This window comes from Lepeophtheirus salmonis, chromosome 13, assembly GCF_016086655.4.
Source record: "Lepeophtheirus salmonis chromosome 13, UVic_Lsal_1.4, whole genome shotgun sequence".
In the NCBI taxonomy this organism is placed as follows: domain Eukaryota; kingdom Metazoa; phylum Arthropoda; class Copepoda; order Siphonostomatoida; family Caligidae; genus Lepeophtheirus; species Lepeophtheirus salmonis.
Genome location: NC_052143.2, coordinates 13,380,730 through 13,395,431, shown reverse-complemented (window position 1 = coordinate 13,395,431; position 14,702 = coordinate 13,380,730). Strand labels below are relative to the sequence as shown.

Sequence of the window (14,702 nt, the reverse complement as noted above, 5' to 3'; positions counted from 1 at the left end):
AACTTGTCTAAACAACAAAAAAACAACAACTTGTGTCAATTTGTGGAGTAGGGGAGATAAATTTACAGATGGTCTCTGTGAAGGTCGTGCAACTCCGCCAGTTATAGAGTCTAAAGGTATGTACTATATTCTTGTCCCACCATATTTAGATGAAGACATTATTTATTCCATAATATTTATTATCAGAGATAAAAATCCCATTTGATAGTCCGTTGAGGAGGTAATCAATTAACATACTTTTAATTACATATGTGCATTATTTTACGTATTACAATGGAGTTTATTTAAACTCCTTTCTACCCATTATTTTGTACGTCTTTTGATGTGTAAATCGATTCCCTGATGGGCGCAAAAGGCTGCACCTCGCTTCATTTTTGGTATTATTATTAAAATTATTATTATATAATGTTCTACACTTATGGAAGGGATATTTAACAACGTAACCTTTCATATTATTCATGATGCAATTTAATCTGGTATGTTTTATAGCTCGCCCGTTTTTTCTGGGTTTTTTTTTTTTTTTGAATAGCTAATCTGAAGAATGAATTTTCTTTTCCTCCGGTGTTGTCATTACTATTTAGCTCCCGAGTATTGAACCTCCTTTCCTGCTACATTCTACATATTTAAAACCTAATTGAAGATTCGTGTGTTCTCATACAAGGTAACACTAAGGAGGACTTGTTACAGAGTTTTATAATTGTAAGTCCTTGTTGGACCTTGAGTAGAATTGGGGATGACATCGAAGACATTCTTGCAGATTTTTCCTGCTTATTTCCTTTTTCTCCTCCTCCCTCGTCACAGCTGACTGTAGGTCCTCTAATAAATCGTCCTCTCCTTCAAAACATTGTTCAAATTGTCAGAGTTACCATATGTATTTTTTTTTAACATGCCCAAAATACACATGATTTCCATGAGAGATTATTAATGTATACTGCCCTTTTCTTTAGTTATACCCGCCCGTTGTTAAAAATGAGTCCTATACATGCAAATAGACAAACATACATTTTTTGCTTTATTAAAATAGGTAAGGCGACTTCAAAGAAATACAGAAAAGAAAATAAAGCAGTATTCTTTATCTATGACTGTTGATGACTACTGTAATTTAAACTTTTCCCCCTCAAAATAATAATGAATATGATATTTATGTAAATATGTTGTAGATAATACAACATATAACGTAATTTATAATTGTACGTGTATTTAATATTTATTTAATGAATAAACAAATTAAATTTTTCTACATAATATGTCGGTACTAATAGATCAGAGCTCACACAACTAATATAATCATTGTCAGTATTAATTCTTATGGATCTCAAATATAGTGATCATTTGTTGAACAAGAATAACCCCTATGGTACCCTTTATGCCATCAAAACATGTGTAAACAATAAAGGGAAATTGAAATTATTGTCAATAAATTCAAGTTACTCCTTGATGACATTTTCTTGTGATATAAACTTTGCTTTTACCTTAGTTTTTAGTCATAATCCTCGTTTCGAATCCTATGATATTTTGCCGTGATACTCAAATCATAATGGGCCTCGAATCAAGACGTAACAGACGTTAAACAGTACCTGTAGAACAAAAGAATGAAAGGTTCTAGGTTTAATTCGAAATTGTAAATGAACCAAAAGTTTTGATATCTTTGATTCCAGGCTCTTAAAAATTGTAAGAATCATACTTTGGTCATAAATACATTGGCGGAATTTGTGGCTCAAATTTATTATATAAGCATAAATGAATCATATCTAGGGACTGGGATTTTGTAGGAAAAAAACAGGTTAGAAAGTATAAACGGAAAAAACTGTTGCTATGTTCACTCTTTTTTGTTCATTCTTTAATAGATCTACGCTGTGATTAAATAACATCTCTGTCTGAAATGATGAATTCCCCCAATCTCTGGTGCAAATTGTTTTAAAATTCCATAACAAATTAATAATATGTATCTTTAAATATAGTATTTTCCTTGTACTAATGCAATTTTAATTGTAAAAGGTTCTCCTCTGTATATCGTTTATTTATTTTTACTCCTCAAAATCGTAAAAGAGGCAACTGATGTGAAAAAGGGTTTTAATTCAGTTAAACCATTACCCTCGTTCCGCCTTCTCTTTGTGCTCTCCAAAAATCATATCCCCAATTATACCTAGCATGTAAACAAAATTAGTTAGATCCTCTTGGTACATTTATACAAACGGATTCTGCCTAGCATAAATGTCTAACTCCGCTTATTTGTAAAACTCCCAAAAAATTGGTTTTAAACTGAAAGAAAACGGCAAATAATTGATCTTTTAAAGAGATTGGAAATATTTGTGGAAATAAGATGATACAAAGTAAGAGAGGCAATTTACCCTAAAAATTGTTGAATTTGTAGATAAAATACATGCTCCCAAGAGAAACATGATTGCTATTTTCAAAAATTCAAATAAAGGCTATTATAGGCATAGGAAACAGGGAGAAAGACAATCATCGTTTTTTTGTCAAACTTATCCAGATTCAACCAATCAAGTTTAGAATTTTGGAAAATGAAAATGATAATAAATACAAGATTAGAGATTTAGGTAAAATGAGAGCTGCTTACGCTCTAAGTTCATTTTTGAACTGAATGACTGAAAGGGAAGAGAGGACACTCAGTAGAAGAAGAGCATGTTTTTTCCTTCTCATTGCTAATTGGCTTAAAATTGTGGGATGCCATAAGATCTATTTGAAAGGTATTGGATGGATTTTATTTACTATTTTGTTGGATTAATTTAATTATTTGTTAGAATTACCCCATCGTTCCAATATATTTTTTATAATAGCAATGTTAAATGTGTAGTGCAATGTATTATAAAAATAGATTAGCTACAGAGTAAAAGTTTCTAGGCTTCTCGTCCATGAAAATATTTACTTTTCCAAAAGAAATAAATAGAAGGAAGTTGTGGATCAATCCCATCAAACATGCTATTTGGAATTCAGCCAAAGGCTAAAGAGTTTGTCAAGTAATATTATCAAGAATGTTTTAATCTGTGAGGGATGTAAAAAATAAATTAGTGTGTTGTCACTGGGCTTTATAGTCTAATTTTGTTTCATTAAATTATTTGCTTCAGGCTCATTTTGAGAATATTGTTTCTGATGAAGTCTCTAGAAGGACGGTACATAATGCAATTATATCTGAGTATTTGAACATTAATAGATATTAAAAAAACCAAAGTTTATCTTAAACCCTTTTATTGGGAATTCATCTCATATATTCAAACGTTCAACATGAACGTTTGAATACATGTTTTGAATTCATATTACCAACATGAATTCAGGCTATTCGCCTCCTTCCCTATGCCAGATGAGTTGGGACTGGCTCTTGTTGTGATTTTTAATTAAATGACTGGTAAATCTAAACCCGTGTTTACCAGATGTCTTAATACAATACTTTCAGTAATCTAACTTTTATTGTTTTAACTTTTTGTCTATGTACACGTTTGCGTTAAAACTAGTGTCCTATAGAGCTAAAGAGAATCCTTGCCTAGTGTCTCCTTTACTCCTGACTGTCACCTCATCTAGGCGACGAGACATAATAGTAATATTATTCTAATTAAGTTAATTGTAATACACCACAGCTCTCATCCTCATTTAGATGGTAATGTCAAATAATTTCAGTCCTTGGAATCTGTCTCTTTTCTGACTAAGGACTGACTCACAAAGATAACGAAGAGCTCACATCCTTTTGGATCAGGATTTTTTATGAGAATATGAATATTTACATTCATGCATTACTCCTTGACAAATAGTAACGGAGGATTAACTTAAAATGAGTTCTTTGCATGACAGTAATTCCGAGGAGCTTTGAGGAAAGTGACCAACATTTATTCTCACGAAACTGAAGATATTTTTTATTGTCTTTTAGTTCCTAAATAAAGGCAAGGACAACAGACCAATATCTATCTGGACTTTCTCTTCATACACTTATCAGAGAACTCTGGTATCTTGTGCTGTGGAAGGAAATGTCCATGTTTTAATCATTTATCGTTAATTTTTTTGTTTATAGAATGTGAATATTTAATACATATTTGATAATATGTATACTGATGTTCATTTTAAATTATTTTTTTAAAATCAAAAGTTTCCTATCTCAACCTGAAAATGGCAGCACTCGTTAATATAAGTTATTTACATCTATATAGCATCTGTTGATAGTTACTCACAACAGCAAGTCATATCCATCCAGAGTCTGCTGACAGTTATTCACCAAAGTTTCAGCCCTTTTGGACAACAAATATTGAATGGCAGCTACAATCTCGATATTGTCCATTTTCATAAGTGACTCACATCAACTCACTCAAACAACTATTACATCATAAATGCAAGTTCTTTGGTGAGTAACTATCAACAGATGCTAGATAGATGTGACTAGATTACATTTATGAGTGTTGCAATCTTCACTCTGAATCTTTTTAGATAATAGTTTGTTTGTTTTTTAGTGAGAGGGGAGAGAGAGATTGGAAAAAAGCACAGTATGTCTTTAATCAATAATGTTTCAATTAATTATAAAAATTAAGAAAATATACCCTCGTCCCAAATGCCCATTTTAGAGAAGGCGGGCACCTTAGATAAGTACTTAATCATAAAAATTATAAATAATGAACCATAAAATCGTAGTCAAATTAAACTGCAAGTCCCTACTTTGTAGTTAGTTAAATGGTTTTCTTTTTCTTTCAATTTACATTGATTGAGCGTTTGAGAGGTATAGAATCAGATGTTGTAATAAAAAATGCTTTGAATACTGGAAAATCATCAAAAGTTGTGAAATGAATCAGACAAGAAACGAAATCTAAATAAATATATGTAAAACCATCATGAAAAGGAAATTAAAAAAAAATTATACACGTAAATTGATCTTGTTACATTCTTCAGGTCTATTAATACCAAATTTTATTATTTATTTCAACTTATATTCAGGCTAATTGTTTATATATCAATATGTATGACTATGGTTATTGTCTCAGGCAATTTTTCATGCGAAAATGAACCGAAAAAGTTCCAAAAATCACTTGTTAGTTAGACAATTCTACCCAACTCTGGACCTATTATTCTATAATAATGTTAACAGAGTCCATTCAAGCTCAACGACTCTGTATTCAGAGCACTCATTGGGGGGAAAGAAGCAGAACAATCGACAGCTGACAACAACAAAAAAGTTAGTTAGAGAGGATAAAAGTTTTTTCGTAGACATCGTTAAAAAAATGAAGAAAGGAACGGAAATGTTTAAGAAATGAACGGAAAAGTGTAAACAGGTTTAAGCCTACATTTACCTATGTTTATTACTACTATGAATAGTTATGCCTATTATAATCAATAATAGATTATAATCTCCCTAAAGTCTGATGCTTTAAAAATGTATTGATGTATTATTGACTGGCTTCTTATTAGAATACGGACAAGGCAGTCACATAGCAGTCGTAATAGTTACTTACAACCATATTGTAGCATACATAAATCAATGGTAGAAATACAAATAACTACCTGCTTACTCCTGTGTGTCTAACAATGCCTCACAGCTCATCATTATTAGTATTACGTATGAATATGTACCATGTAATATTATTGTACATCTGTGAATAGTAAATATTTTTTTACAAAATTTGTGATTAATCATGGTTTTTCATAAGTTTTTCCCTTTAAATTCTCATGAACCAAATAACTAAGCCACAAAACGTATATGGCTTTACCTTTGAGGGAACACTGCGTCAAGTTTTTTGCATGAATTATGCATACTAAGTAAAAACTGAGCGCTTCGAGTTATAAATATGTAGACAAGCACATAAATATTGAATGTTCGTATGGAATGTTTATGACTTAATATCATAATCTTTCTTTGACATAATTCATAGTTAATTAAGTTTTAAACTTTGATTGTTTTATAACTATTATTATTACATATTTATCTGTATATAAATAGAGAAAATATATATTCGGGGCGGGTGCCCTCGTGTGGATCTATCTTTGCCATGGTACTGAATCTGGTTTTGCAGTTTTAATTTACATTCCCTGGATAGATGAAATAGCACAAGGAAGAAATTACACCTTCCAACAAGACAGTACACCGGCCCACTAGTGCAGGGTGTCTTGGCACACAAAATGTCCTTACTTTTGGAGCATAGATTTTTGGTAGGAAACAGCCCGGACCTGTTTCTGGCGCCTTGTAGCCGAGGCTCGGCCCACTAGTGCAGGGTGTCTTGGCACACAAAATGTCCTTACTTTTGGAGCATAGATTTTTGGTAGGAAACAGCCCGGACCTGTTTCCATACGTTTTCTATCATGCATGAGAAGCCTTCCTCAAAATCTGTTTTTCTTGCCCAGCAGGCGGTAGGATACATTAAATTGAAAATCATAGCAATAGTGACGTCATAGACTATGAGTGGTTACGTGTTTTGCCAAAATCTACCCATCTTACCCAGCAGTCGGTAGGATACATCAAATTGAAAATTCTAGTCCGATTTCATGATGGTCTAACCTTTTATTTCTATTAACCTTGACTAAATTGATATTTTTATTTCTTTGATCAGAAATGAATATACAGATTACATACATACATATTATTTTTTAGTCGTTAGATGGCTCTTAAGTTGAGTCAATGTTATTTTTTAAAGAATTTTTCGCGACAATTAGTAAGATATCTTTTGCACAAGAACATAACTCAACTCAGTCATTTTTATCAACTCCCTGAATATTCAAATTATATTTCATGGTTACATAATTCCCTTAATGGTGCATCATTTTATTTGAAAGAAGCAAGAGTTGATGTTAATATAAATACCTAAGAGCGTACGTACATACCTGTATACTGACAAACTTGGATTTATAATATAGATATTATGGAAAATAGGCCCATTTAATGCTTAAACAATCCATATTATATAAATGAGTTATCTGTCTCGAAAAAAATAACTCCATTGCCAGAAAAATCTTTTGGATTCCTCAGCTGATATGCTTGGAATGGATTCAAATTTAAAGCCTTTAATTCTATTAATATTTGTTGTTTCCAATTGTGTACTTTTAAATGTGAGTTTTTTATATTATAAATACGGGGAAATAGTTCATTTTTAATATATCGAAATTTATCCAGGAATTTTTACTATAATAAAATACAAAGAAATCCGGGGTTTTAGGGGTCTTGGGAGACAAACCCTAGTATGTACCTATATATACATACATAAAGTTTCAAATATTATAATTCAAAGAGCGTGTGAAATATTATATACTACATACAGAGATTGTTGATTTATGTATATATCTGTATCTCAATCAACAAAGCCCTTAAGCAGAAACGGAAACAACCGATAATACATATATTAAGTTCATATTATAGACAAATCAAAATTCAATTTCCTTCTCAATCGAGTTGATTTTGTAATTAAAAAGCGACAAACTCTTAGAAGCAGAACGGCCATATATATATATAATACATATTTGTCTGGAAAGTTTCACTATGTTTATTTTGCATGAATATATTTATGATTTCAAAATATTAAACGCTGTGTTGAGTGGATATTTAGATGGAACTTTTATCTCTTTGATATAGTGATTTACTTATAATTTTAACTTCAATCACAATAATAACTAATATTTATGTTACATCCATCTTGATACGATATGACTGCACGTGCAGACTAAATCAAGCATGTTCTCAAAGTTGATACAAGCTAAAGTAATTACTATATATTTTTTGTTTATTCCAAATTTCAGTCCTTTGCTTCTCATCACTCATCATACCCAACAAATGTTGTATTACTACGTGAAATTCTGTATATTGTAGGGAATTGACCAAAGATGGCACTTTGAAATTCTTCAAGGTCCGGAAAGCATAATGTTAGGACAGCTACTTCCACCTCTATTCCAGATAAAACATCAACTTCAAGCACTTTTTAAGTTTCGATTGAGAACGTGTTCTTGGCTTGTGGAGGGAATTTTTTTTTTCTTCAGTTAAACACGTGTAATACAGTCGTATTTAAACTAAATCATATCATATTTTACCATGCCTGAATTTAAATCACGATGGTTAATGGAGCCTAATAATAAAAAAGAAGTGAAGATGCTTGCTCTGAACACAGCTAAAGTCGTGTGCCAAATCATACCTCAACAGTTTCCAGAATACATGTGTGAATTCTAGAAGGAAGATCAAATTGAAGTTGATTCTATTGACCACAATTTAGCCCATATTGAAGTCCTTAAATATATATACACCACTCGTCCACTAAAAATTCATCATCAGATCTACTTCCTACTGTTAACAAAATGTCTATCCAATATAATACTGTTATTCAATCTTTGACTCCTGTAGAACGTGTATTTTCTATTTAATATTGCTTGTGGGAGGGGGGAGGGGTCAAAACAACATAAAGGATCGTTTGAATCCCTCATTTTTTGAAAAACTATTATTTTTGAAATTAAATATGATATTGTGGTAAAGAATTTGCTATGAAGAGACTTTGTGGATTACCTTACTTAACCGGATTGATATAGTGTGAAGAAAGAATCCAAGAAAATTAGAATTATCAGGATTTTTTTCCAAAACAACGAAACATTTATATTATATTATTAGTATCTGTAGTATATAGAGGTACTTTCTGAATATTTTTTATTTATTTTCTCAATTAATTTGACCATTTTCAATGTGATTTCCCTCTCCCTCGTTAGCCCGAGCAACGCCGGATAATCCTTAGCTAGTATTATATAAATAAACGGCCTAAGCACACGTATATAACTTATATTTGTGCTTGAGTTGTTTATTTTTTCATCGCATATAATCTGACTTTTACGGCCAAAGGAGTAAAAATAAACTAACTTAAACCTTGAATCTTTGGATTAACTTAATTAATTAATATTCACTAGTATTTTAGCCTCTTCCATGGTAGTTATCATACGAGGCAAGCTTCCCTTGCATTGCTTTTTTGCTTCGAAACAGCAAATGTTTGAATCTGTGTTTTTTCTTGATCGTTCAATTGGAAGTGGAAAAAATCCCAGCCAGACAGAATAATCGTTATTATATAGCCTTGATAAATCTGTCAATTAACATTAATTTAATAGTAATATTTCTTAATATCGAAATTAACTTTGGGTTTAATTAAGGTTGGGTAGGTTAATTGAAACAAGTATATTTTTAAGTGTGTCAGGCCTGTGAATACAGTGTTTAATAACATAAATGTTGAATAAATTTTCATCTTCTCTAAAAAAAGTCACAAAAAAATTGAACTTTTGAATTAAAAAAAAGTCATTACAGTGTATAAACCTTCAAAGGGGCGAATCAAAAATTAACAAGATTATATATTGTGAGCACATGTACCCCAATTTGTAATGAATGATCTATTTACTCCAATTTTAATGTCAAAGAAGTCAAATATGTAAAATAATCCAATACATTCAACGTTTGTTGTTAATAAGTTTAGACAAAATCCAATTTATCATATAAACACATACTTGGATGCAAATAAGTAAGGGCCCTTTTCTCCCCTACGCAAAAATAAACAGATTTTTTCAATCACGATCCAATTCTTCATAAAAGTAGACAAAATTGGATTTTAGTATTCAAGACTCATAACCTTTGTGTAGAACTCATTGTTTTATAAACAATGGAATTATGAAACTGACATATGCCTGGTTCTAAAAGAGAAACGATATATAGATATATGTATTATGTATCTATGACTTATTTTTATTGACAAACTCATAACTTAAACGTATAATAATATATATTTTTTGTAGGTATATATGATTTGAAATGTATGGAATATGGAAGAAGTGGCAGGCGAGTCACATTTGTTAAAGAGTAATATTAGCAGCGGTAGCATGGCACACATATGAAAATATAAACATCACATCTGGATGTATGTATGAATAGAGGGATGAAGATAGTCATGTTAAACAACAACTCCACGCTTAACCATGCTTTCAATCAATTTAACCCTGCATATTGAGCTACAAAGAATATAACCATCCTTACGCGTCATTTTCTCACCGACTAGAGACTTTCCACACACACCACAACAGAAACATTCATGCGTGGCATGCCAATGATCCGTGTCTAAGCTCAATCTTTGATCTCCAGGATTGATGTATTCATTACACGTCTTGCAAACCTGAAAAAAAATAATAATAATAACATTAGTAAAAGTTGGAAAATCTAATTATAATAAAAAAAATACGAACCTTTCCATGTTTGGCTTGATAGCAAATGAAGCAATGGGGCTGTGACTCGACGGATATATATTTATGACCAGCAAGTGGACGATCGCATTCATAACAACAGAAATGCCGCAAATGAAATACTTTTTCTTCAGCTCCTGTGTACTCAGTTGCAAATATTAGTTCATCACAGGCGGCACACCTTGGAATTTTGGATACAATCACAGCAAAGTCTCGTCCACAGTACAGCTTCCCTTCATCATAGTAATAAAGCAAATCCACAAGGAGCTCCTACAAATCAACGTTACTTATTGGTCAACTTACTGTTACTGTATTCAAGCCATCAATGATTGGCCTTGAATACAATATTACATACATACTTAGGTACATATCAAATATAATATCAAAGATATGTTATTTTCTGCCTTGAATAATTACTTTTAACGTAAATAAATGCCAAACAATAAGTCATGGTTCATCATTTTACCTGTCGCTAAAATAATGATAAGCAGACTTCAATTACATTATTTATATTCACAACTACATTCACTAAGAAGAACAATTTGTTTATCGCTAGATCCATAAATATGTACACTTAATTCTTCTTCAGCATTTTTAATTATAATTACCTTTTAAAAATGTTTACTTATTAAATAGGTAACTAAGTAAATCCTTCATAAAAATGACGTGTATGACATAGTAAATAAAATTCGGTAAAGACAAAGACAACAATGAACATTTTTGAAAAGGTATGTAATTGATAAATAAAAAATTTGAACGACGTCACTTTAAGTTAAAAAGAATGATAAAAATAAACTTCGCAATTAATCAAATAATCCCATGATTCAAAGAAAATAAAATATCTTAATACATATTTAAGCATGAAATGTATACGTACCTTGCATGCAGAACATTTGAAGCAACTTGGATGCCATAATTGACCATCGGTAGCTCTTTCTGCTCTAATAACAACGTCACCAGGAAGAAACACCATCTTACACCCATCACACTTTCCTTTTACGATGAGAGGAAGATTTGAAGGAGAGTCATCTTTTACTAAAGGTGACGACTCTTTTTCCTTTGACTGATGTACTGGGAAGTCTGTATTGAGGTATTCGCCCAAGTTCCCATTCTTAGGAGGTATTATTGGACCCTTTGATAGTTTTTTGAGAGGTGAAGAAACTTGGTTGATGTCATCCTTCTTAGGTGCTTCACCTGGACTAATTCCTGGAGTGGTATCAAGGGGATTGGAATTATCGGAATCTTCCAGGAGAGAGGGAGGAGGAGGGGGAAGATAATCTGGAGCTTCGTCAGATATGCATAAGTTTTCCAATGGAGGAGGGGGTGGTGGGAAGTCCTCATCAGGGATTTCCAACACCATACCCTGACCAACATTGTTTTCTTTCACGTGTAATAAGTAATTGGCCATTCTGAAAGATGAAAATGAAGAAAGGATTTGCTGTTGCTATTTAAAATGATACTTACGAGTCGATTTCTCCGGCAGTTAAATTATGACACTTATCGGGTTCAATATCATGAACTGGGAATTGTTTTTGTAGCTGTTGCCTTCTCTGAATGGCTCCAGAACTACCAGAAATGGGAACATAGGGTAGACTTTTCAGGTACTTAGTAATAAGAGTTCGAGATCCAGATACATTTGGAGGTACCCAATCCAAGGTGACCTTTTTATTAGGTACTCCATTCCCTCCTTTCAGACGTCTCTTTGCTTCGTCATCCTCATCATCTGTTTTGATAGACTCATTTCCAGAGTCATTTCCATTTAGACGAGAACCACGCTTCAGCTCTTCATTCGGTGAGAATCTACCATAACAGAACTCGAGCTCTTCTTTAAGACTCCTCAAAGGTCTATCGAATATTTTGCCCACAAAATAGCATCCAGGATCGATTTCAGAGTCTCTCACATCATGCTCCGCCTTTCCACACCGACAATTGGAGCACACCTTTCTGAAAAAATGGAAGCGTCGCTTAATTATTGATAATTTAATCAGTAACCTCTACTGAAACTAGGAATAATAGCTTCTCATAATTTGCAAGAGTAAGAATAATAAGCTTTTAACTTTTCTCTATTGCAAAAAAAAAAAAAAAAATATATATATATATTCGTATATATAAAGTGTGAAAAAATCTGCAGTTTCTTTCCATAAACGGTTTACATATTTCTTCTGTGCATGCACACACTATGAAAGAAATTTATATCTTCCCATTGTGTATAAATACTTTTTTCGAAGCAGCCGAAAGTTTTTTTTAAGATTATATTGACTTGAATTAAAAGATAAGGAAAAAAAACCGATCTATTATATTCCTAAAAAAATCCGAATGACACCTCCTCAACTGGTTAAAGGTGAAACCCCATTCAGATCAATCAATGATAATATATAAATGATGAACCATTAAATCCGTTTATATTTAAACGTTGAAATAATGATTCTATATTATATACATATAACCGTACCTATTAAACAAAACTAACTTATAAAAATGTTCAAGTGCAAAAATAATGCACAAAGATTAATGATGAACAGATTTTATTCATATATGTAGTACATAAATAACCCATGAGTAAAAATTATATCTAGGTCAATCATCTTGTTAATATTTTGACAGGTCTTTTCCAGAAATGGAGCATGCAAAGATCTCGTATAAGCCACAAACACACACGCTTTATCATTGAGCAACAATCAATCAGAATTAAATCAGTATAGCAAATCAGATCACTATTTTTGGTTCGTAACAACGATAATGAACTAATTATAATTGTTGAGTCAGACCCCACTTTTGACACCATTGCCACATGATAAATCCAACCACAGATATGCTGTGGTTGTCGTGTGTAATGGTTTTTGTCACGGCACAGCATACATCCGGGAAACGAGTGATTTAATAAAGTTAAAAAAAAAGTAAAGCATTATATAAAGATGGAAAAAAAGAGTTATTAGTGACTTCCATGTTGTTTCACTTTGTTTCATTAGAATAGGTAAACGTTAATACATGTATGTGTACTTAGTTTTACATTAAGTAGAGCATTTATGTGCTGCCTCGTAAGCTATTGTGTGTCTATAAATGTACATTATGCACATAAGGCATCACAGAAGGACAATGGCAAATAAATTATATACGTATGTATCAACATTGATTGAAAACTTTAAACTCAATGACACTATTGGCACTGATAGGAGTATTACTCTTTGCTGTTTTTTGTGTCCTACCTCCAATAATGTAATTGAAATCCTGGACATTTCCCCAGACATATACGACAGGAGGATCCTTCTCCTAGCTCATGAGCTAAGGAATTCTTCTTTTTTCGGCGTTCCTCCAAATCGAACAAAGCCGGATTCGGCTGCATAAATCCATTCTCTGCCTCACTCATTTTATTTCTGTTGATGATTCCATATGAGCTGAAAAAGAAAGTTCGAATGTAGAAAAGCTCCTTCATCTATAGGTATGGTTTGAATGTATGTACAATATAGAAAATACAAATCCTTTGCTTTTCTTTTATGGGAGGGGGAGGGAGCACTAGAGAGAGGAGAGGAGAGGGGTAGGTGGAAGGGAACTCAGAGCCTCCTGACCTTTATACGAATAACATCCAAGAACTAAGGATACTATTGATTATTCCTTTCTAAAGTGTTACTCACTTGAAGAAAAATGTAAGTACAGAGGAAAAATATGTACTACAACAAAAAGAGATTGAGTACATAGGCTGTATCTATGGGGTGTCCCCAGTGTTACTTTCCTGATACAAAAAAAAAAATCCACATAAATGACTCATTCAGACGTCGAGAAAAATTTATGTACATACATTCGTCTCATTAATTTAACCAAAAAAAAAAAGAAAAAAACATAGAAAAGAGGAAGATAAAACTTTGTGTTCCCGTTAAAGAGCTTCGTCTTTATGAATCAGTCTCCGACTTGGAATGACGTAATTTGTAATAAAAATGATAATTTTACAATAATGTACAAACTGTTGATAAGGAAAAGAAAACTTACCTACAATGAAGAATTGATAGTGGAGCAAAGGGATGAGGAGCTCAACAGACAACAAATACAAGTAGTATCAAAAGAAAAAAACACACTCTATGATTGTCTAGGACTAAGAAAAATAAGAGACAACGTTGACACAACCAACTAATCCTTTGGATTTCAAGTAACTGACTGATAAAGATTGAGAATAATATAAATAAGTGTAATATTTGTCTTAAAAAAAGGCGCGTGGTGGACCCAGGGCCGGCTCTACATACGTACGTTTTCTTACTCCTTTCAAAAAGTAGTGGAGGGCTCAAAGTCAAACTAAGGAACACTGAATAAAAAAATCAGACCCCTTCATCGTAGAACTAGAGGGATCATATAGTACAAACATACTAACAAACATTTGTATTATAATATTATATTATGTATTTAATAATTTTTATCGTGATGAAATAAATTTGAGGAATAAAATAAAATAAATAAATTTCAATTCAAGGGGATAAAACGTGCTAAGGAGGTTTGCTGTTATCAATGTCTTCTCCTTATTCTTCACTTATTAT

At 32.1% G+C, this 14,702-nt stretch overlaps 1 protein-coding gene across 3 annotated transcripts; it reads right to left on the bottom strand.

Moving 5' to 3' along the window:
* Positions 1-9,663: 9,663 nt before the first annotated feature.
* Positions 9,664-14,328, bottom strand: LOC121127597 (testin). 3 transcript variants are annotated; one of them, XM_040723017.2, is made up of 7 exons: positions 13,976-14,093; positions 13,640-13,909; positions 13,386-13,574; positions 11,644-12,123; positions 11,057-11,588; positions 10,183-10,449; positions 9,664-10,112 (listed from the first exon to the last, which is right to left on the bottom strand). In XM_040723017.2, exons 3-7 carry the CDS (start codon positions 13,544-13,546, stop codon positions 9,894-9,896), a joined length of 1,659 nt encoding a protein of 552 aa, XP_040578951.1. In that variant the 5' UTR covers positions 13,547-13,574; positions 13,640-13,909; positions 13,976-14,093; the 3' UTR covers positions 9,664-9,893. The 3 variants fall into 3 exon arrangements, with proteins under 3 accessions (XP_040578951.1, XP_040578950.1, XP_040578949.1); XM_040723016.2 differs by lacking the exons at positions 13,640-13,909; positions 13,976-14,093 and adding an exon at positions 14,168-14,328; XM_040723015.2 differs by lacking the exons at positions 13,640-13,909; positions 13,976-14,093 and adding an exon at positions 14,164-14,306.
* Between the last annotated feature and the right edge of the window lie 374 nt (positions 14,329-14,702).

Excerpts from the sequence above, each read along its gene's own strand:
- LOC121127597 (XM_040723016.2), bottom strand. The coding sequence starts at position 13,546 with ATGAGTGAGGCAGAGAATGGATTTATGCAGCCGAATCCGGCTTTGTTC. Across the intron at positions 12,124-13,385 it reads TTTCAATTACATTATTGGAG|AAAGGTGTGCTCCAATTGTC; the intron begins GTAGGACACAAA and ends CCATTTTTTCAG. Across the intron at positions 10,113-10,182 it reads ATCAAGCCAAACATGGAAAG|GTTTGCAAGACGTGTAATGA; the intron begins GTTCGTATTTTT and ends ATTTTTTTTCAG.